Source organism: Cheilinus undulatus, linkage group 7 (genome assembly GCF_018320785.1).
Source record: "Cheilinus undulatus linkage group 7, ASM1832078v1, whole genome shotgun sequence".
Classification (NCBI taxonomy): domain Eukaryota; kingdom Metazoa; phylum Chordata; class Actinopteri; order Labriformes; family Labridae; genus Cheilinus; species Cheilinus undulatus.
Window position 1 is genome coordinate 20,647,563 of NC_054871.1, and position 24,220 is coordinate 20,671,782.

The 24,220-nt window shown below is 40.4% G+C and overlaps 1 protein-coding gene across 5 annotated transcripts; it reads left to right on the top strand.

Moving 5' to 3' along the window:
• The first annotated feature begins 1,172 nt into the window (after positions 1 to 1,172).
• si:zfos-943e10.1 (GRAM domain-containing protein 2B) lies at positions 1,173 to 20,057 on the top strand. 5 transcript variants are annotated; one of them, XM_041791315.1, is made up of 13 exons: positions 1,173 to 1,386; positions 11,880 to 12,056; positions 12,870 to 12,936; positions 13,073 to 13,145; positions 13,236 to 13,339; positions 13,514 to 13,612; positions 13,785 to 13,856; positions 14,787 to 14,855; positions 15,582 to 15,678; positions 15,981 to 16,070; positions 16,385 to 16,490; positions 16,884 to 16,991; positions 17,866 to 20,057. In XM_041791315.1, exons 1-13 carry the CDS (start codon positions 1,295 to 1,297, stop codon positions 17,882 to 17,884), a joined length of 1,173 nt encoding a protein of 390 aa, XP_041647249.1. In that variant the 5' UTR covers positions 1,173 to 1,294; the 3' UTR covers positions 17,885 to 20,057. The 5 variants fall into 5 exon arrangements, with proteins under 5 accessions (XP_041647249.1, XP_041647250.1, XP_041647251.1 ...); XM_041791316.1 differs by having other exon boundaries at positions 12,873 to 12,936; XM_041791317.1 differs by having other exon boundaries at positions 11,883 to 12,056.
• Positions 20,058 to 24,220: the final 4,163 nt, after the last annotated feature.

Genomic DNA, 24,220 nt, shown 5'->3' on the forward strand with positions numbered 1-24,220 from the left:
AAAGCAATGCCATGATGTCTTGAATGTTAATTTTCAATAGTGGCCTCACATTTAGACACTTGGGTCAGACACAGAAAACAATACCAAAACTTGTACTCTCCAAAGTATTTATTGTAGAAGGTAGCTTGATCACAATTTTTTTCTTTTCATTTTGCCTTATACACTTCCCTATGGCATCACGTTTTTATTTTCGTCAGCAGCATGCACACAATAATCCAATATGACTTAGGTGGCACCTCAGACTTTGCTCCTATGGCCTTGGTTTACTGATTATACTGTAGGTATGTGACTTTACCATTTGTTGCTGCAGTTGTGTTTTTTTTCCTCGGGTAAGGGGGGAGGTGTGTGAATTGGCCCTTCATTAGCAGCGTACACCAAGCTTGGCTGAAAGGAATTGTTTCATGCTGTGGCATTACAATAAAAGCCACCAGCTGAGCAACTGACCAGCTTTCTGAGTCACTGGCCCAAACTTTCCCTCATAACAAAAGGAAAAAAATTGGCTTATTCGTGTCCTGGCTCATTGAGATACAAAGGATTAAAGTGATTTCCCTTTTCAACACAGTTGGTGATGTCAGCTCTTGCAGTACAACAAACCAGAATACATGTTCATTAGCTTCTTTGAATTGTCACATGCAGTTAAAACCTCAAATTGCTACATACAAATATACTTTATTGTCTTAGATTACACCATGTTTTCTTAATATTAATGCTAGGAAATAGAATTATATTAAGGGTAAAGGTTTAGCTCCCACAGGCTGTAGAAAATCCAGCTTTTTGTTTGAGGATGTAAAGCAGTCTGTAAACAATATAGCTACAGCCCCACCCTGATGTACATTTAAAGTTTATTTCTGTCTGATAAAGAACAGTATGTTGTGGCATGTGTTACTGTTTTGTGAACTGATATGTCTCTTCCCCCATGTTATTCCCACGTGAAATGCTAATTCCACTTGTAAATTATTGATTATAAAGCCTTACACTGGCACAATAATAACACAGGGCCCTCTCTTTAAAGGTCTGAAGAGAAGGACTGCCTCCCCCTTCCATATAAGGAAATGGGCGTTCATCACAAGCCAACTGCCCCGTTCTGATTGGAGAATCGGTCTGACATGACCGTTTTTTCCCAACTCGTCTCCGAAGCTGATTGGTCGGTGGACTTGGTCCGATTTAGGCTCATTATCTTAATCAGCCGTGGATGAAGTGAGGAGAGAAAAGAAGCAGAAGCCAAACAAGAACGGTGGAGTTTGGCGTGGAGCGTCGATTCAGCTCGAACCGACGACCACCGGCGGAGGGAAGAATGCTTGAAAACAAGAGGGAGAGATTGAAAACCTTCCTCAGGAAGATCGACGAGAAGGCCATCGTCAGAATCAAGCACTTCATGAAAGAGAGGTGAGTGGAATGAATGCGGCTAGCTGGACCGCTATCTGCCGGTGAGCTCCATCAACAGGATGGATGCTAACGGTTAGCATTCATCCGTTGACGACAAACATCAAAACGTCAAACATCATTAAACGTCATTAAAGTTGACTAAAATTAACGCCAAATTTTACACAGACCGTGATTATATTTTTTAGGAAGTTGGTGTTATATTTTTTAATAAAATGTGTAAGAGGTGAAAACACGTCTTTTGGCGTTTGCCAAGGCAATGCTAGCAAGCTATCCCTTCGCCTGAACTGAGGAGGTTTGCGTGAAATTTTAATTAAAGTAACGTTAAGGGACATTTACTCACACTGACACTACACAGTTCTTATTCTTAAACAACAGACTGTTATCTCAGACATATGCATCTGAGCCTATCTCTGCCACAATATTGCACATTAGCTTCACCTATAATGTTTAGCACATCCCGTGTTGTTGGTTTAGCTATGGTTTAGCTGACGTTAGTCATTGATTGAACTGTAGATGACCTAAGAGAAGCACCTGACAAGGGTGACATAGTGGGCCTTAAGACCGATTTAGACAGCCCTGGGAGAATTGCTTTCTATTGGTTAATTTAATTACTGTGTTTTGCTGATTTATTGCATTGGACTTCCCATCAAGGATCAGGTTTGACGCCTGCCAAGTTTGACGTTTTCGTTTCTTCGTAAATCATTGTAGGGATGCAGAGCAGGGAGTTGTTGTACACTTCCTTTCCTCATCCAATATTTTACAAGAAAACAATGATTGTCCCACATCATGTGAGTGCTGTTTTTATCTACTTATCTAGTCAAAGCAGTGTAAATAAACAGCACTATATGAGTAGCATCTTCTCTGTCAGTGCCCTATCTTGCTGCGCCATCTTCCCATAAATCATGACTTCATCCACTCGCCTATGTGGGCTGGAGTGGCATCCCTTTTATTTCATCACAATCATGGCTGGTCCTGCCTTGTTAAGATCCAGAGCAGGCCAGTCAGACCAAGGTGCATTTGTACACATGCACACATATATTGTGTTTCCCCCCTTACCCTTAGGGGAACACACACTTATCACACATGGGATGGGGTAGTGTGTGTTTTCTTAGAAAAGCCTATTTTTAGCCCCCATGAGGCGACCACAGGTGGTATATGGTGTTATATAAATGCTCCCTGGTTCTCAGTGTTAGTACTCCTTGTCCTCTGAGCTTTGCTGTTCACTTTCCTCCCCATAGATAGCAATTTGCAGGAGTACCGGCATCCAGCCAACCAGACTGGGCCTCTAGGTTATCAGCATAGCTACAATGTGTCTGTAGCATGGTATGTGGGGAGGATTATCCGTTTCCACAACACACTCATGTACACAGTATATATTGTCTTATGGCAGTGCATTTGCAGTCATTTTAACCTTTCACAAATAGATTGTATCCACTGAAAAGGTTAAAACAGGCAGATAATTGTGTTGTAAGGTAGTGAATTCACAACATCTCAACATTGAATGCTTCAGGTTTGCATTGCACACAGCAGCAATATTTGAGTAACCTTATTTCAACAAAAAGGAACCTGGTACAGCTGCAAATGTTGAAATGTAGGATCCTGGAATAGTCTGGGTGGGGCTGCTTTGCAGGCGTTCTGCTGGCTCCAGGAAGATGTTCCCAGGACAGAGCCTCTATGCCACTGTAGGCAGGGAGGAACGTGTGCCGCTGTGATGGCAGGGGAAAACCATGTAGGTCTAAATTATGAGACGTGCTGCAGGGGCAGAGGAAAAGCCTGAGTTGGAGAACAAAAATACCTCATCTGCTCGACTGTTTATTGCAAAATGAAGGGTTTGGTACTCACCAGCTGGTCAGGGTTGAAGTAATGTGTTGCCTCTGTCAGGGAAGTGCTAATGACTATGTCTCTGCCCCTGTCACAAAGTCAAGAAAAAAAGGGCTATACTCTTCTCAGCTGTTTCACCTTTTGGTGCTGACAGCAGCCTGGTGAATTCCACCAAAAGTAATAGCCACATGGTAGTATAAATTCAGACACATGAGGCTTTTTGAAGGCTTATCTGAAAGCAAGAGTTGGTGCTTGTCTGTGTGTAATGACAGGAGAACGTTTGTTACCTTGTAGACAGGGTGTGTTTAATTTGGTGGTGTGCAAATTTGCTGTCGTAATTTATAAAGAGCTAGGTGTACGGAGATACAGAATGCTTTGCATCTCTGCACCCTGGTGTGCTGCTCACTGAATGCTGAAGTATCTGTAGGAAAATCAGCAGGGAAAAAAAGCAACCCACTCTTCTCTGTTAAGTTTTTTCCCTCGGATGAATTTGCCTCTAGACTGCACAGCATTTTATCACCGCCATTGACACAATGCTTTTGCTTTTTTTTCTTCTCCTAATTAGAAAGCAGGGGGGTTTCTATTCTTTCCAAGAGTAAAAACTCAGTTCAACTACACAATCAGAGAACTGTAAAACCTTATATCCACACCTGGATCTGACCTGAGACATGTCAGAGGTTTAGATGGCTTTAAATTTGCTTTTACCAGGTTATCAAGTCTCCACATGAATGTGCCTTTCATTTTGCTATTCAGATGCTGTTAGCACATGCTTCTCTTGTGAGAAGCTTATATCAACAGACTTTTACTGCTGATTAGGTACAGGCTTCTCTTGTACACTTTTTGAGTGGCCTACTTTCCTTATAACCAATTTAGTGTCAGGTGGGATTTTCAGCCCCCACCACACCACGCCACCCACCCCCCTGCTGCTCACATGCTCAGTCACTGTAAGAACTGAGTCGCCATGAAGAAAGGCCCTCTGTGTGCAGGCGCGGGGGAAGCGGAGGAAGCGATACAGTGTGCACAAGGCCGCATGACTCCCAACACACACACACAGACGTACAAACTCTTAGTCTGTAACACATTTACATAGATACACTCTGTTCCAGTTGGCACACTCACACACGTACAGTTTTTGTGCAGACCAAGGCCTGCCAGGGTGCCACAGACTGCATGTTAATTTGCCATGACCACTGGCTCACTTTTCTGCTCTTCCTGACTGCGTTGTCAAAGAACACTCATGCAGACACGCAATCCATTAAAGAACAATTTACACTGCCTTCTTTAATTTGCTACTTTTGCAGATTCTTTGTTAGTTTGCAGCTATAAATGACACTTTGTTCACATAAAATAGGCCAGAATTAAAGCTTGCTGAACAGTGGTAGTAGTTGTGGCACACTGTGCTAAAACTAGATTAACACCGATTAGGACTCTTTAGATGCTGTGGTGTTTAAATCAGTGATCTGGTTTGCTTGGGTCACAAAAAAAACATCATTTTCTTAACTGCCCCATTCGTAATGTGTTGCTGTTGGAAGCACAGCTGCATAAATGAAGATGTTTTGCTTTGCAGAGTAAACCCTTTTTTGATTGGGTGACGTGGAATCAGCAGTTCACATGACAAAGATGATCCTGGCCTCTCCAGGAGAGGGTGCTCTCACGCCAGCCAGTTCATCTGATCTTATACAGATTAAATGAACATTAAACTTTGTGTCAGACTGGTATGTAATCCTCATGGGGCTTGTGTCCCTTCAGCAGAAATGTGGGCTGTGTGGGAAAGCTCTGACATAAACATCCTATACAGAAGCAGATTTGTCTTAAGGGCACAGGCAGTGAAGACCAGCTGACGTAATGCTGACGCGTGCAGCAGGACTTCTGGGATCATCTCTCGTCTCAAGTAAAACATTCCTGACTCCAAACCTGGAGGAGCTCTTCAGCTGGCTGGAGTGTTTTGTGCCAAACATATACCGTAAGATGATAGTTTATATAACTACACTCATCAACAAGAAAGAAGCATTTACTGCCTTGTTTTATGTTATAAAAGCGCCTGTGTATACATTTTAATGTGGACAAATCAGTTTTTATGGATTGTCAGGAAACCAACCACAGCAGCAATTTGATGTGCCAAAGTAAATTGTACAACAGTGATATTACGTCAGAGTGTCAGCGAGAATTTCCACATGCTTACTCTTTATTGAAATGTCCAATTTCAATTTTGTAACTGGTAGACTCAAGGCTACCCATAAGGGAGGGATAAAGGGGAGAGCTTTCTGGGGTCCAGACAAGCTGGGGGCCCATGGAAGTCAGCAAAATCATGACCCATTAAGAATTTAAGCCCGAACAACCTTATCTTGTTTTTTACCTGAATAATCACTTATCAAAGCAAAAAAAAAAGTGTTTTTAGTATATAGCCTTCTTCCAAATGTAAACCCTGTTTCTTAGACTAGAATTAAAATGGGCTGAAAGTGGCAAATATGTCTTAACAGAGGCAAAAAATGCTGGTGTAAATTGTTTTAAAGGTGGACAAAATGGCTGTAAAGTGGCAGCATGGGCAGAAGTGGTGGTGAAATAGGATAGGCTAGATTGTGTAATAGTGCCAAAAATGGGTTAACAGATGCAAAAAAGGCAGAAAGAGGAAAACACAGGTCATAAATGACCAAAAGGGGCTTTAAAAGTGGCAAAATTGGTGGGGAAAGAGTGATGTAAAGGGGCTAAATTTGTTACATATGGGTAAAAGTGCGCAAAACTGATGAAACGTGGCAAATAAAGGTGTCAGAATTACCTGAAAAAGCTGTTAAAGGGGTTTAAAAGCGGCACAAATAAATAATTTCAACACCTGAACCCAATAATAGCTTGACACTTTTAAGCTCCAAAATAAAGGCACTGTTAGCCAGGATGAATGCTAGCACCATTGCTACTTATCCAACACACATGCATTGATACTATCAATAAATCACAACTGGGGAGGGCCCATTCTCTGGGTGTTTCAGGGGCCCAGCCAATTCTGTGGGCAGGCCTGAATGGACATAAGACCATTTTTATGAAATCTGATATTGTGAAGAGTGCTATTGCTCCTTTTTCAGTCAGGATGCAATCTTATCTTTAGATAAAACAGAGAGTGGCAAACAACTGGGTAGAACAGCTCATGGAAAATCTCATAGAGTATTTACACAAGCAGTGACCATTGAATTTATTGTGACAGGTGAAAGGAAGTGCCCATTATGCACAGAGTTATCTAACCGTCTCAGAAAGAAATGAGCTAAACCTTTTAATTGTTTAGATGTCGTTTGGCACATTTCCTGCATTTTAGGTGAAGGTGTACTGAAACTCTTGTAGTATCACCAAAGGGATTTAGGAAGCCCCATTATGCAATGAAGGTAATATGGTTAAGGGATAAATCAGTGGCCTGTTGAATCTTTGACATAAAGGAGAAAGCTAAGTAACATCTCAATCCAGCACTGACAGTTTATTGTTCTCAGACAGTGCAATTGTTCTGTTTGTAGAAGCTTCACTGTGCTGTTTCCTATTTTTAACTGTTCATTCTGAGGTTCGGTCATAGTACAATTACAGTGAAAATGTGGCAGGTGGTGGAGGTGAAGAGTGATATGCGGTGGCTAATTTGGGACTGATGTCACGAGTGCAGTTTGACTTTATCAGTCTGAGTTTCCTGGACAGTGAGGTCATGGGTATAGAAATAAAATCAATGACAGCTTTCAGCTGAGCTTCATGAATGAAACAAGTGCTACATTAAGAGCACATTACTCTATTCTATTGTCTGTTTTGGTTTTCAGTGAGTATACTCCAACTTCCTTCTATTCAAACATAAATGCTTCCATATAATGGCTCCATTAACATTGTCCACAAAGAGCATGAGCAGAGTATTGTCATGCACTGGCCACTTTAAAAGCCTCCTTCTTTTTGTTATTGAGAATCAGCTGTAGAAAGTTGTTTGCAGGCAACCTGGCAATGTAACACTGACCCCCACCCTCTCTACTCTCTATCCCCCTGCTGTCCTAACTGTTTCCACGACAACTCATGCTAAGCCTCAGAAAGGACAAAGCTTGTGAGGGCTTAAACCCCAACCAGCCGTTTTTGTTTTGTTCTTTTTGCCCTCTTTTTTTCTGTTCCAATTCCTGTGGTGTGACTGACTTCATGTGGAGCTCTTTAGTGCTTTTGAAACTCTACAGAGAGGCAGTCAGACCTTTACACTCTTTTGATTTGGCTGACAGCTCAGGGTCTAAATGCAAAAGGTACAACTACTGTACTCGTTCATTTGGCTGCTTCGTCCAGCAGTGTCTGTGAGCTTTTAGAGATTGTGGAAGAAGAGGAGGAGAAACTGCCATGGAGAGAGGGAAAAGCTTGTTAAATCAACAGGGTGCTGTGGCCAATTGTCAGTGTTCTGAGGATGTGGGAAGGTAAGGTGAACAAATTTAGTTACAGTTCTTTGCGGGCAACATTAACTTGAGAAACAAAGTGATCTAGATTTATTTTTTAACTATGTTTTTTCCCTTGACACGTGAAGGAATGTTGAATTTGTTCAACCTTTTAGTCATACACGAATCATGTGATTTTTCTCATTTCTGTCCATCAGATAGATTATTCATTCTGTGATAAATATCACGTTTCTGGGAAATTAGAGCTGATAGGTAGTCTCAATAAGCCCTTTGTGAGCTAAAAAAAAAAAACGTGCAAGCAAAGTAGTAGTCATGGATGCAGCTTCTGTTACCACTCAGTGCAATAAAGTGATTTTCTGGTCTCAGAAGGTAATAGAACAAATGCAGATAAAAGATAAAGATCACACTGTTACTTACAAGTCTATTGTCTATCACACTGAACATGCTGTCATGTGAGCGCGCTGTTTGTTTGTGCTCTAGTTTTTCCCTTTTGCTGAGACAAATTGTTCTCAGCTGTGTGTCCAGATAAAGGCGCCCCATACCCTCGTGCATGTCCGTTACAATCATCCGCTGCAGAGAATTTGATAAGCCTGTGCTCGGTTGAAATGTCGGCCGTGCTAGGCTTAACATTGATTTTTGTCAGGTGGTGTCACATAGTGCTCCAACAAGGAAGTAGGTCAGGGGTCAAGGCCTCAGTCTGCCCGTTAAACACCCATTTTTAGGTGGGCCAACTCCTGCTAAATAGATACCATTTGATCGACAAGAAACACTGCTTTAAATTTGCACTAAGGTCATTTTATGGGTATGTTTTCTTCCACTTTGGTGGTTTTCCACTTACCTCTACACTGGTTGTCGTCACGCAGTCATTTAACCTTAATGGCTTCAGCCTTGAACCCTTTTGTAGTTTATCAGGATGAGTCAGTTTCCTCCTTTTACTGATATGATTACTGGTTCTTGCAGGTATCTTTCCCACCTGATGTCATGTTTCAAACAACACAATTGCAATAATTATGATAAAACATAAGCTTGCTAAAATAAAGACTATCTCTGTAAGCTCTGTAAACATTTCACTCATAGAAAGGAGTATCTGACAGCCAAAAATGTTTGTATACTGGCATAAACTGCAAATACAGGTTATTAACAAGGGTAAAAAAAAGTAAAGGGATTCAGTCATCACTACTGAACCATTATTACCAAAGAATTGTCTTTATAAATTCAGTTTCCGTGGAAAAATTGTCTTGTTTGAGTTTCTTTGAAATGTAGCCCACATGCCACTGAAACAGCTGAGAGAAGCTCTTGACTTCCTGAGAGTTACAGGAAGAAGCTTCACCATGACCCTGTTAATGGTTACGGTTAGTCCCGAGCGAAGAGAGGAAGTTGTTAAGAAATTCAAACAAATGATAGTCTTTGATTGCTGTCTGTATTGCCCTAACACTGTTAACCCTACAGCTAGTGGAAGTAGGTCAGGTGAGTATGTTTGAACACAAAAGCCTGGTCAATAGTTCAGGGCCATTTCTGAGATCAACTCTTGTTTACTTTATTTACACCAGAAGCCTTGAAAAAAATCATAAAGCCTGCTTTCCACAAGTTTACAGGCTGATTTGGATAATTTATTCAGAAGTTTTTTGTTTTTGTTTTAGATTATTTGCCTTAAGTTTTGTTTCTTCTTAGGGGTACAAAGTACAGAAGCTTACAAGATATCAATACACTTCGCATAGCTTGCAAAAATGATGAATTGTCAAAATGTATCTTGAAAAAAGTGACTTATAATTCAGTTGAATGCATTATATGTTGATATTTTGACTCATAGTCTTCAATATAAGGAAGGTTATCGATATGTGTGGAAATTGAAGTTGCAGTAACAAATAGGAAAACTTGAAGAAGCAGGATGATTGTATTTTTTAAACTTAACAAGCAATGCAGACCTTTTTCTAACAGTCACTGTGACTGGCTGATTACATGCAAGCTATCCCTGATTGGTTGTTGGTTGATTCAGACATGAGAAGTTGGATGGGGGGGGGGGGGGCTGCAGACAGAAACACATTTGTTCAGGTGGTTGAACTTTATTGATTTGCAGGCCTGATACCAATCATTCAAGCTCCTGAGACCAGTTTCCAGTATTTGGAACTGATACTGTGTCAGTGGTACTCAGGATTCAGTGTTGATTGGCTGATTGGGCAGATTATTGCCCAAAGGCTAAATATCAGCCCAGATCATTGTAACGTGTGATTTTTTTCAAAGGAACATATCAGAGGTTGACCACTTTGCCTGTTTCCTGAAGTTGTAACGCATTAATGTCTCATACTGACTGTAATTAAATCTTTTGCTATCTGTAGTTAAAAAGCTCTGTTGAGATCTGCTACAAATGTTATTACAAGGTTTATTTGGCTTTAAAAAAACCTAGGCACCGAAACAGGCTTAAGCTAAAGGTTAAATTGTTTTCATGATGTAAGGCTGTGGCTTGTAACTTTTATCATTAATCAAAGCTGATTACATTGCAGGAAATCATTGAATGTGCGTTCATTGTTGGACTTTTCCTCTGTGACCTTTACTCCCATTACACAGGTGACGCAATAAAAAATGGCAATGAGGCTGTAATGTTAAAAAAAAAAAAAAAAAGTAAATTCTTTCACCTGGGAGTAACTTTAACCAGGACTGAAGCAGAGCTACACTACATGTGCTGTAAGTTATATTTATCTCTGCATACATACTGAATGTACTGTATGAGAATGTATAAGACTTTTAAGGCTGTGTTTTTGTTCTTCTGTCTCCTTGGTACGATTTAGTGCCTGAGGGGAAACACTCACAACGCCACTCCTAGATCAGGCCAGTCTGAGCACCTCACAACTATTTTACTCATTCAGTCCCACACAGAGTTCAGCAGAAAATTCTCCTGCTTTGCCCTCCTAGAACAAATCCCAACAGGACAGGATTTTATACACGGGATAAAGTTTGTCAGTGGAAGATTTTATAGGTCGGGCCTTGTTTTCTCAAACATGCCAGTGCCTGTGTTGTGCTCTGTTGGCTCTGTGTGTACCAGAGAGATTGTGTGTGTGTACGCTGGGCTCTTTCATGCTCGTTTGGCTTGGGGGGGAGTGGTTGAGTTTGACGTCACTCACTACGGAGTGTCACACCATTCTCAACACAAACTGGCTTCCTCTTCAGGCACATTCAAACAGCGACCACAGCTTTTTCTGGCAGGAAGGACTGTCGCTTAAAGGATAACTGCCCCTGGACTTTAAATCTATTGAACTAAGAGGATTTTTTTAATCTCCTTTTTGTACTTTTTTGTTCTGTTGGCATAAGGCCAATCAGTGAGCCTTACAGACAACAGAGCATTTTGATTTTTTTTTTCCTCATAGAAGAAAAGGAAATGCCTACTGTTAGTAGGTATATGAGTTTTCGATCATCAAAGCGATTTAAAATAACCAGGTAAGGCACTGTGAAGCCTGTGTGTTTGTTAAACTTGAATAGTGCTAAGAAGTTTACATTTTTGTGATTGACTTACGCTGAGGACTAGTTTGTTCCGACACAAATCTCAACCTGAAAACGATACTGAGTTGGATACAGGATGTGTTGAATTTCCAGTTGTTGTTGTTCAAGTTGTGTTTTAGGTTTTGGAAAGGCCTTGGCTTTTTAAGAGATCACCAGCCAAAGCAAATCATGCAAACTTTCTTGTTTTTTTACAGTTAACTGTAATTTAATATTTACAAAGGGTTATAACTTCTAGAGCAGTTGCGTGCATGACTTGTAAAGACAGAAGCCCTTATTGTAGACCTGCACTGCTGACGCAACTTCAACAATAAAACTTTCTGTAAAAGTGTAACCTTTCCCAACATATAAAGATAAGCACATTGTTTGGCAAATGTCTGTGTGGTACTCATATAACTTCAAATTTTAGTGTGATTTGAATGATTTATTTCACGAAAGTCCAGAGGAAAACAACCAAATCCTAAACCTTGTATGTCCTGTAAAACACAGAGATTGATTTTGCTGTTCTGTGGTGTCAGATGACACCTTGTAGAAAATACAGTAAGTGACAAGCAGCTTGTCACTTTGTTTCTACAGACATTAAGATTTTTGTTCTCTGTGTGTGTTCCAGCTCTGACTTTCTGTACTTTCACTGGCTGTATGGTTGAAAATCATCAGGAATCATGCTGAGATACATGGTTCCCAGTCCAACTATTCCACATTCTCTTGGGTGTTTACACGTGGAAATAATTTTACAACTTTGTTTTGCATGTAGATAACTCCAATGGGTTTTCTCTCCCCTTTCATCCCCAGCAGCTATCCAGTGGAGAGCAGCGGTGGCGGGCTGCCAGTCAAAGTGAAGAAAAGCAGGAGCAGCTTAAGCAATGGCAGCATCAAGAAGGTGGAGACAAGGAAAGCCTTGAGCTTGGAGGCGGCCCAGCTGGAGATCCAGCAGCAGCACAAAACCCTCACAAGACAAGTAGCAGTCAGGTAAGGTTGATGGAGAAAAGAATGGTAGTTAAATATGTAGGCCATGCCATCTTCTTACTTTTCTTCAAATGACCACATTTATAATGTTCCATAAATATTTGAGAAAGACCCTTAGATTTTTGAACGCGTGTACAATATTATTTCACACTTGAAACGTGTAAAATCATACATTGGTTGCCATAGAGACTTGCAGGTTTAAGTGTACATGTATCACGAGACCGAGCCTAACTCTGAGCGGCTGGTGAGACGTGACACACACATGACCACACAGGCACTACAGACCTGCTGTGTTTTCACATGATTCAAATGTGTGGAGTAGATATGTGATATTTTATTGTGTGAAGAACAAACTTCATCTCAGCTGCTGCCTTTGTGACAGTGTGGTAACCCAGCAGCTAAACCTATATCATTTGTCGTCTGACAAATCAACTTTTGAATTATATTTCTATAGAACAAGAAATGTACAGCCAGTATCGGACAAAAGCCTTATTAGAATACAAATACAGAATACTCCTATTGATTTGTTGGATATTTATTCTACCATTCACAAACCCTGAGGTATAAGCAAACACTTAGTGGCTTAACATGACATGCATGTGATGCCAATTTAAGTATAGGTCACTGATGTAGTTCACTCAGCATATACCACCATACTAAAAGATCAAATCTACCAGCTGTTTTCATTAAATTTTTTTTTTATATTTTTTTATTTTTTTGTAGCAGGTGTTTGTGTATGTATTCAACTTCATATCTCAGTAGCATTATCCTCTCACAGATTTCCTGCTAGACTCACATCTATGCTCTTTCTCTCAGCAGGTCGCAGACATTTGATGTTGAAAGCAAAAGTTTTGAGAGGACGGAGGGCACAGGCACACAAAGTGTAAGTCCACGCTACATTTGAATTTAAGCATTTGAACTTTTAAGGTAAAAATACAGACCTTGACAATGCTTTTAGTCCAACAAAGTGTTCAGTTTGTGTTTATCTAATTAAGTTTTTCAATATTTTTGATATTTAGAGTTTTATGAAGCACAATAAAACATTCCACAAGCTGTTTCCAGACATTCCTAAGAGTGAAGACTTGATACACGGTAGGTTCACTGAAATGAGAGAGAATATGTGTCTCTGTTTAGATTTTATGTGGTTTATTTATTAACTATTTTTATTTCTTCTTTTCCCAGCATATATCTGTGCCCTGCAGAAAGAAGTGCCCTACCATGGTCGGCTCTATGTCACTGACACCCATGTCTGTTTCTACTCCTCAGTTCTACTCAAAGATACAAAGGTGCCTTGGCTCTGCTCTTTACTATCTTTTTATTTTGGTATCACATTTTTCAACCTCAAATCTGTGATACTAATGAGTATTTTAACTTATTTTGTTTTGTAGTGGTTTGTGTTGACCTACAGGAAAAGAATGTACTGACACTAACTTTTAACCATTGACTGTTTGCTCTTACAGCTAGTAATTCCAGTTTCCTGCATCCACATAGTGAAGAAGCAGAACACAGCTTTGCTTGTTCCCAACGCCTTGTCCATCCGCACCACAGAGGGAGATAAGGTCAGCCTCTATCCTCAAACAGGATCTTGAATTAAAACTTGATGAGGCCATAGAGTTCATTTTATAACTAGAATCATTATACAAATGCTTGATTCAATGTATTAAATTGTTCAGGTTCACAGGCAGTCACATGGCTAATTCAGTCCTGCTTTTTTAAATTCCCTCTCTTTAGTTCCTGTTTGTGTCCCTGCGGAATAGAGAATCCTGTTTTCAGCTGCTGCGCTCAGTTTGTCCTCAGATAGAGGTGAGTATCTCTAGATATTTGAAGGTTCTGATGTATTAATTTGCTACATGATAGGCATTTTTATGCATTGCTGGTTATTTTATACTGCTGTTCTGCATTACAAAAAGTAAAAACTGATATTGCTTCATTCCCTAAATTATGTCCTAAGTGTATTGCAAGAAGGTAAATTTGCTTATTACAGAAACTAGATCTTTAAAATTTTGTAATGCAATGAACAAATGGCAGCCACCCCTACTACTGCAACCCTGTTAACATTTAATGTAACAGTAGTTTGATTTACGTCACTGACTCTGAGATTGTAGCCAGTGTAATCCATTTTGATAACTGAGTTTAAGATCATACTATTAACCTTCTTGTTTGTTTGTTTGTTTGTTTTCTCATTTCTATTTGTTCTGGTTATGGTAAAGATCACAATTTTTCACAAAGAAATATTCCATAACTATTTTATTGTACATCCAGAAAGGAGCAGGGAGAAAAATCTAAGTTATCCTGGCCCTCACTCAAAACACACATGTTTAACAGCTGGTCTGCCAAGTCACAATTACTTAGAAACCGATATTACAGTAGTATTCAAATGAGATACAGAATCCATTTCAGAGATGATAATTATTACTACCCTCAAAAGTAAAATAAGACAGAAATAAACATGTGTGTAAATCTTTCTTTATAAGTTCTCTTGCTTAAAATTAAATTTCTTTCTGTTTCTTATCCACTGAACCAAAAACAACTTTTGCACACTTTCTGGTTATAATCCACTTTTGGCTTTAAACATAAATGAGTGTCTGCAACTTAACATGCTTTATGTAGAATTCTAGGTGCTCTTTTCTGCAGAAGAGGTTGCTAATGTATATGTTTCCCCAAATTTCCACTGTCCACCAAAACAAAAGTTGATGAACATATTTAACAGATAGATCTTTCTTTCTTTTGCAGGAGGGAAGCACAAACAGTAGCCCTATCTTCTCCTCTGCTGAGAACAGTTTTGATAAGAGCAAACTTGTGGTACGGAAGACTTTTTTTGTCTTTCTCAATTTAAAATGTCATGAGAGGGCTTTTGCCATTCGAATGTATTGCAGTTTTTTTCATGGGTTTGCATTTTCTTTTGCTGAATTTCTGTCATTCCATCCACTGCTGTTATGGGAGTATTAGGAGTCAACTGGTAGAGCAGTAGGTGGCGCCACTCCTTAAAACACAATAAAATAAAGTGGAATAAAAACAACTTGCATTATGGTTGATAGCCTATATCTTTGGAAGAGGGTAAATATTCAAGACCAGGTTGAAGCTAACGCCACTAGAATGTAGCATCAACTTCTGACTGTTGAAAGAAAATGAAGGGAGATTTATCTCTGGAAGTGGAGAGTTTTGGCCAACTTTTTGTAAAGTTGCTTATACAAGCGTGTTAATCCAGAGACATCATTGTTCATCTGCTTGATGTGTTTTCATCATGAAAACGTAACATTCTATTTTCATTGATTCACCAATTTGTTCACCTTCTTTAAGCATTCAAACGGATTTTTGTGATATTCTTTTTTAACAAATTTGCTGCATTTCCAGTCAGGTCTTTTTATGCGTAATTAGAAAGGGGTATTAAAACTGTTAGAGGGAAGCCTTGCTTAAGTCACATGGCTGAAAAACAATTTCCATTATTCCTTATTCAGGAAACTCCCTGGATGATAATTGCTTGATTAATGTAGGATTGTAATATTATGTCATCTTTTGTTTTGACAGAACTCCAGTCAGTCCAGTTTGGACGACAGCTTTGACCAGTTTGACGGTTCTGAGTCTCGGTCTTTACCAGACCAGCCTCTGCCCAGACCACAAAGAGGTGAGCAGTGGACAAAGTTTGTCATATCTTGCATAACACAAGATACCCTGAACCCAGAATCAACAACAGATATTTCTATGCAAACATAAAGTATAAAGCATCTGCAAGAATTGTTTTGTGAGTAGAGAATGATGTCAGTCTTCACCCTATGGCAGCAAGTGAGAGATGGACGAAAAGCTGTTGAGAGATTGTTTTCATCTTTAGTCTTCATTTCTGGTCTAGCCAGCTGACATGCACATTAGTCAAATGTCTAATGGCAGACTAATGCTGACTTCTCCCCCTTACTCTTCCTGTTTCTTCAGATGCAGTGCCTAATGGGAACGGCTCGGCTTTCAGGGGTCTACACATGCAGCCGAGTGAGAGCTCATCCTCAGAGGAGCTATCAGTATCAGGTATGAGGAAAACATTAGTCAAGCCAAGTCCTGGAGGGCTGTGATGTGCCAGTTTATCAGCCAGTTTATGTAATAAAATGGTTGTGTTCAAACCCAGTTTAGACAGCTGCTGGCTAATAAAATAGAAAGTGTGATTTATAAGATTTCTAAAGCTATTTATTCTTGTGTGTTTTTGCTGAACCTCTACTTTCTGCAGCCATATAGAAAAATACTTACCTTATTGCTTATGCAGTCATTTTTGGCCAAGTGAAATGAATTACAAGACTACTGCACGAGAACTGAAGTATTCATGCTATGCGCCATGTTCTTTCCAGGCTCTGGAGGCTCGTGGGTTTGGAATGTGACAGAAAAGGCCAAGTCCCTGCTGGTTCAGAGAGAGGCCAGCACCCTTAACACTCTACTCTTCATTTACTTGATTTTGTGAGTAGCAATTTTCTCCATCTAGCTCTTTCCTGCTTCTCTCTCCTCCCTCTTTTTGTACTCTTTAGTCCCTTATCTTCCATTGTGCTTATCTAAATCTGCTTCTCAGTGTCAATGTCACACCTGCTCTGGTGGTAGAACTAGGTGATCTTGCAGGATCTCATTACATAAGGGAAAGCCTGCCAACTTTGTATGTGTTTTTGAAACCGAGTATCTGCTAACATAAGAAGTTCTTTTGGCAGTGCGGCGTGGTTATATAAGTGTTGTATGCATTCCTGGTATGCATGGTGTGAAAATACATGCATTGATGAAGAACATTGCACTTACATTTCTGCAACTCAGGGAATTATGGCAAGAAAACAAATGTGACCCCTCATTTCTCTCGTGTTTCAGGGTTGTGCTGCTGCTGCTGTCTTCGGGCTACATTGGTTTACGTATCGTGGCTCTGGAGGAACAGCTGACATCCCTAGGGGCTCTACCTGAGTTCACCTTACAGAGCAGGTGAGCAGTCTTTCTTTCACTTCAGCCTTTTCTTCTTCACGGCTGTCTTTTAAAGAGTATAAAACCCTTGAAGAGTTGTTGACTAAAGAGTTTTAAAAGATGGTGCAAGCAGTCTACCCATTTCATCACTTTTGCTTCACAAATACACTAAAATTTGAGGAAACAACTGTAAAGTCAGTCTTTTTATATTTAATACCCAGACTCACCTTGTGTGTTATGTACCACTCTTATTCTGAGGTTACCATTGTGTACATTGTAAGAGAGGTGCAGTGCTGAGTTTTGAAACCCAGAGATATGTTAGCATTGTAGCACTCCTGGTCCCATCATCTTAGAGTCTATAGAAATTTTAAATAAATTTTATTTTCTTTGTAAGGATTATCTTCTTATGAACAAAACACACAAGTGTCAAACTGGGCTTAGTTTCTGCATTATCCAAAAAGTCATTACAAAAAAGAAACGATTTTGGTTGTTGGAATCTACTTCTTGGCCAACAAAAATATGCCATCCCTTTAACATTATATAAACTAAGATAATTGTAGAAATGATCAAGTAGGCTTGCAGTACAAAAAACACAGAAACTGCTTTATTCATGTAAATAGATAACAGATTATTCATGCCATTAAGAGTAGAGAAAACATCTCTGATGTTGTTGGGTATTTTTGCCAAATGAAGCCTACTAGCTTAATGCATTTCTTTGATAATCACAGTTTACTCAGCTGTATAGTTAGATCGTTCTCTATCAAGGAAACAGAGCATTTTAATTTCTGTTACAGGTGTAGCCTTGCTACTTAGTGACTAAATATTTGAGTATTTTAAGGTGTGTGTTTGCTTTTAGAACACCACTTTCAACTGGTTCCCTTTTGTGTTTTTCCAGGTACCGCCAAGACACATAACACTCAGCGACTGAAGGAGAGATTGGTTGACTCATGACTGGAGGATTATATCATATTATCGGCCTCTTTCAGCGGAAGAAATTTCACGTCCTCAAACTGTGCTCCTGACACGACCGAGGCTTTTGGCTGGAGGAAAAAAACAGCCAACCTGTGCAATTTCAGAGACAATTTGTTATCTTGAAGGGCTACAACTTCCTCCTAGTGCAGTAGATAAATGGACATGCCACGACTTTGTCCCATAGAGCCGAAGCCAAAATGTCCACACACTGCCTGGCTGCAGCGTGTCTGTCGTTGAAACCAAAGCCACAGCGGCTCTAACTTAGCAAAAGGTGCCACACCAGCCAAGTCTGACTGGCACTTTTCTGACAGAAACTGTTCTACATCTGTGAATTTATGTTATCCATCATCTTTCATATACAAACTATTCTTCCTGAGCATGCAGTCTGAACAGGGCTATACCGATCAGCATTAGACCAACGTAGGGCTTCTTATTGCACCTCAACACCAGAGGAGTAGCGCTATGCATAGCCAAAGATGCACACGGTGCACATCTTTTGCATGAGTGCACTAAGATTACTTTTTAGTGATTTTTCTATCTCCCTTTCCTTTAACAGCAGTTTATACAAATCTGTCTCTGTCAAACTCGGGGCATAACTCTTTGATGGTTCTCTAATCAGTTGTGGGTTGAAATGATGATCGCTGTAATCTCAAATCAGATCAGCCCAAAGAGGCTCGACTTTCTCCTGATGGTCTTTTCCTTTCTCTCTTTCTCCAACCAGCAATGATTGCAGTATTATTTCCTCGTCTTTGGCGTGATTTAAATCAGTTTAATGATCAATGTTACGAGGTTCTTTTCCTGTGCAGTCTCAGCTGGATAAATGCATCATCAATGCACAAATATTTAGTACGTTAGGACATGGGGAGGTTGTCTCAGAGGCATCGTTAAGTGTTTATGTACGGCAAGATTAAATTTTAAGTATGTTGATGTGCTGTCTTGCAGGAGAAAGTGCCAACCTCTTTCTAGGACAGGCCTCAAGTGGCATTTCTAGACATTTCAGGTTATCTAAAGTAGCACCATAATGTATTTGTAAGGTTCGTGCATGTGTCTGTAGCACGGACACTTGACTGATTCTTTATGTGCGTTCTCACTCGTAAACCAGAGTAGAGAAATGCTACTACACTTGCTGTAAGGTCCAAAATATTCAACAGCAAAAACAAGTGGTCCCAAAAAGACATTTCAATATGCAACCAATTTATTATGCATGGCAAAAATGTAATTTAACTTTTTTGTGTGCTGTTTTTAAATGGAGCTTGATGTTTGCGGGGAAGGTAATGTGTAGGAAGAAAAAAACAAAGATGTGAATGAAAGAATGGCTCAAGCGAGCTAGCGCACTTTAAAATATGTGTTGTGCCTGTCATAATCCAGGACATGGTGTTTTGGGTTGAGAGGAAATGGCAAAGCTAGCGTTCTGTGGTATCTGACGGTGCTAAGACTCTTTTTTTCTAAAACTAGTTCTCACTCAGGGGTGGTGGGCACTACCTGCCACGTGGTTTTAGGTTGTCATCTCTCCCTTTGTCATTTCAGTGTCGTGTGTGATGGGGTTCACATTTTATCCGTGTTGGCTTTGGTGGCTTTCTTAAATGTCCCTTTGAGAAAGAACACTACTTTAATTGAGTTTCATTCAACTTTAACTGCTCAGCTTCTAAAATGTGCTTTCTTGTTCTTTTTTCACCCATCATACAACCTTTTAAACTAACCAAACGATACATATCCACAGCACAGCTCAAAGATTTAACATCACCCTTACTCTGGAAACTCATCACGAGTTGTAGCGAGTGAGATTACTTTGTCTACATCATGTTTCAGGACGGTAATTTTCTCTTTTGTCAACATGCTATATACAGTACTGTCAGTTCTGATAATCCCCCACCAGGGGGAAGCACACACATTCACTGTCCTTGAATGGACTCGATGCAAGAATCTCAATGAAGAGGGCAGTATTTGTGTGGTTTTGCACTATTCAAAGTGTTGTAAATAATTTTGTATCAATTGTTAATGTCCTTAATTCTACTATGGTCCTATATATATTTATTTGCATTCTGTGTAATTCAAAGTAGTCTCTGTGAGATGGCTTTGCTATTGTTCAAAATAAATCAAATGTTGCGAAGTAAATAATATCGTGTGTGTTGACTCTGAATTATTTTTACTACACAAGAAATGAGTAAGTAAGGCTTGGAACAGGAGGGAAATCGGTATCTTAATCAAACACCAATTCCACCATGACTTTGAGAGCGAACGCAACCAGGACGAAACACACCTGTTACGTCCAGAATCATGAAACACAGGACGTGATGTTAAGCTGTCCGTTGTGCCAATAGGTGGTATGTACTTACCTGGTGGTTCCTTGATGTTAAGAGCATCATTGGAGGTGCATCTCAGATATGGAGGGATGTAAATTTGGGACACATCATCAGTAGTGTACCTTTGAGTCATAGGGTGTTTCAGCCTTTTAAACACTAGACACCCTCATCAAAGGCGGCCAGCTACTGGGTGATCAAGCCTGAGTCTGTGTCCCATGTCCAATCACAAGGTGCACAGATGTTGTTCGCAGGGGGTTCTGTCCTGGGTTCTCAAGTGGGGAAGGGGGTGGTGGTGTTAGTGAGTGGGTCCTCTTGCTGCTGTTCGAGCCCAGCACGGGTCCTTCCGCTTGAGCCATATCCACTGGCCACTCCTTTCGGCTGCTTTGTACACAGATCTAATGATATGCCGCAGAGCCTGTCCATGGCTTCCCAGGTCCTTCAGCAGCCTGATGGTGGAAGAAGCGAAAAATCCTCTGCATCCCACTTCAACTGGACAGACTTTTGTCTTGCATCCTTGTTGTTCTGCGTTGGCTGCTAGTTCTGTGTACCGCAGTTTTTTTCTCTCATAGGCCTCTTATACTGAGTCTTCCCATGGTACTGTGAGTTCTGTGATGTATACAGACCTGAGTGAAGGGGACCAGAGGACCATGTCTGGCCTAAGGGTGGTGGATGCAATCTCAGGTGGAAAGACTAACTGTTGACCAATGTCCACAAGCATCTTCCAGTCACCTGGCTCAGGTGGTCACAACAAAGGAGGGAGACAATACCATGGCAAAGTTTTTAAGAAAGTCTTTATTGTCAAATCAAACCAAATTAAACAAAATTAAGCATTCAAATCAGTAATCAAATTAGGCAGTTTACTATTAAACTGAACTGAACCAAACTAAAGAGTCAGAAATGCCAAATTAGACCAAATTAAACCAAATTACTCAAAGTTACTTCAGATAAGATCAAATTAAATATTTACATCATGAAGTGTGTAAATCAGTAGAGTCAGTAGTGTAGGATGTGCATGAGTGAAGATAATGTGTGTAAATGTTGTAAAATGCAAACGTAACTTAAACCTAATCTGACATAACTAAACCTACGTGTAGTATACCTGTGTGGAGGCCAGGTCAGAGAGAGAGACTGTGTGACTGCAGGAGCTTAAATAACCTCCTCACTCTAAGCACAGGTGTCTGACATTACTCCAATCAAGGAGCTGCACTCACAGACACAGACACTCAGGCTGACAATACCAAACATCATATGTCATGGACATCACACGGGCCATGGCTAGTTGTCCAGTTTGTGGCTTGGTGGAAGGAAGTTTGGAATTTTCCTGTCCCTCCCTGATGAACGCTGGTGCCTTGATGGTATTGTTTGCTCTCAGGGGCAGGGAGTTAGCTGTACTCCCCCTGATCTCAAGTGCTGCTGCCAGGCTCTTGAGGACCTGGTTGTGCCACCAGGTGTAGCGGCCTTGTGTGAGGTTAGTCTTGCAACCGGCCATCATGCGCTTGAGAGATGCTGGACTTGGGCAGAGGGCGCAGGTCGGATCTTCACCATACCACTGGTGGAGGTTCTTTGGTTATGGGAGCACATCGTAGGTGGTTCTGATGATAAAGCTGATGTTGCTTGCCTCCATTTCCCAAAGCTCCCTCCGGCTGAGGTTCCTCTTCTGCAGGCCTTCCCACCGCATCCACTGCCCCTGCTTAACAAGCGAGAAAGCCTTTGCAGTTTCCTCTAGTCAGCGTACCTCCTCTGAGCTGTACATGACCCACGATGTCTCTGTGCCTCAGGGCTGCTGTAGCTTGCTGCACTGCGTCAGATGGTGTCCATTTCCACCCTGTTACCAGGGGCGGTGCAGCATTACTGATGGTCTGATCTCTGGAGTCCTTCAAAGTCATCTGGAGTCTGACTTTGGAGCACTTGTACTCTTCAGTTAGGCTTGCGAGAGGTAGTTCAAGGACCCCTTTGCTGTAGAGACTGATGTTGGAAAGACATCGTGGGACTCTGAGATATTTCTTCATGTATGAAGTCATGGTTCGTTCCATCTTCTCCACTGTTGTTAATGGGACCTTGTAGATGGTGAGTGGCCACATTATCGAGGGGAGGAGTCTGAATTGGAGGCACCAGAGCTTGAGTTTCTCAGGCAGTATAGGGTCTTGTTGATTTTCTTGAGACCGTTGGTGATGTCCTGCCTTAATTGCTGCACTTGATCTTTGTCGCTGAGATTTGCGTTGTACCATCTCCCCAGGCTTTTGACAGGCTGTTCTGACACTGTTGGCATGGGGTCGTCACCAATGCAGAACTTCACGTCTTTAAGCTCTCCCTTGACTATTGAGATGCTTTGTGATTTGTTCAGCTTTATTTGCATCCTGGCCCACTTGATGTTCGCCTGCAACTTTCCAAGTAGCCGCCTGGTGCATGCTGCAGTGGTGGTCAGTGTGGTCATGTCATCCATGTATGCTCAGATGGGTGGGAGGCGGTGTCCGTTCTTAGTTCGCTCACCACCTACCACCCATCTAGAGGCCCTGATGATGACCTCCATGGCCATTGTGAAGGCCAGAGGTGAGATTGTACAGCCAGCCATGATGCCCACCTCCAAGCGCTGCCAAGATGTAGTGAAGCTGGCTGTTGTGAAGAACAGCTGCAGGTCTTGGAAGTAGGCTTTTAAGGGCAGTAATGGATGATGGTACGTGGAAGAAGTTGAAGGATTCCCAGAGGAGGTTATGGGGAACTGAACCAAAGGCATTGGCCAGGTCAAGGAAGATGACATGTAGGTCTCTTTTCTCCCTCTTTGCAGCTTGGATCTGGTGTGCTCCAAGCACACCAGAGAACCCAGGAATGCCAGCTCTCTGCACGGATGTGTCAACGTACTTATTCTTCTCCAAGTAGGTGGACAGCCTCTTTGCTAATACGCTGACAAAGTTTTAATCAAATTCAAATTATGGGTGCTGGTTTAGAGCTAGTAGGACAGCCTTTAATTGCCCCCTGAGGACAAATTAAGTTTTTTTTAATTGAATTGAACTGAATTGAAACGTATACAGAGCCTGCAGTCCTTAAATGCACATTAATCCCCATCCTGGCACTGTTTGGTATACAGATGCATCCTCAATCAATTAGAAGAAATTGGCTCCCAGAAATCTAAATGTTTGAACAGGAATTCATTTTTACCTAAAATGATATCTGCAGAGTCTATAATTAAAATTAAAAGTCTATAATTAAAAGTACCCACAATTTTTTTAATTATTTCCCAAATGTTTCAGTGAAACATTTTCATAAACCCTTAACATTCCAATAAATTTTTCTCCCAAATGTACACGCAAATTTCTATTTTTTTCATGTGAATCCAAACAAATACAATATATCCTCCAAATTAAAATGATGAAAAATTCCCCTAAACATCCAAATGATTTCTCTGATATTTCCATGAAAATTCTTGAAAATTTCAAATGATCACCTCCCCAGTCAGATTCCCCCCCAAAATACAAGTAGATTACCTAAATTTCCATGAAAATACAAAAAATAAATAAATGGATAAATATCAAAGCAAATTGTCCCAAAATATTCTCATCAAATTATTAAAAATCACAACACATTTCGTACAGCTACATGACAGTGCTTGAAAATTTCAAAATAATTTCCCCATTCCCATGAAAATGGGGGGAAAAAATGAATCCAAACAAATTTCCCCCAAAACTTCCAAGGAAACTCACGAATATATGTAAACATATTTGCTATATTTCCTTCAAAAAAAAAAAAAAAAAAAAAAAAAAAAACTTGGAAACTTCCCAGCAAATTCCCCATAAAATCCTAACCCAGTCATTAAAATTTCAATGAATATTTGTGAGCACTTAACAGCAAATTCTCTCAAACTTTTAAACAAATTACTTGAACTTAACTGGACATTCTGGACAATTACCCCCCCCCCAAAAAAAAAAAAAAAAAAAAAAAAATATAAATATATATATATATATATATATATATATATAT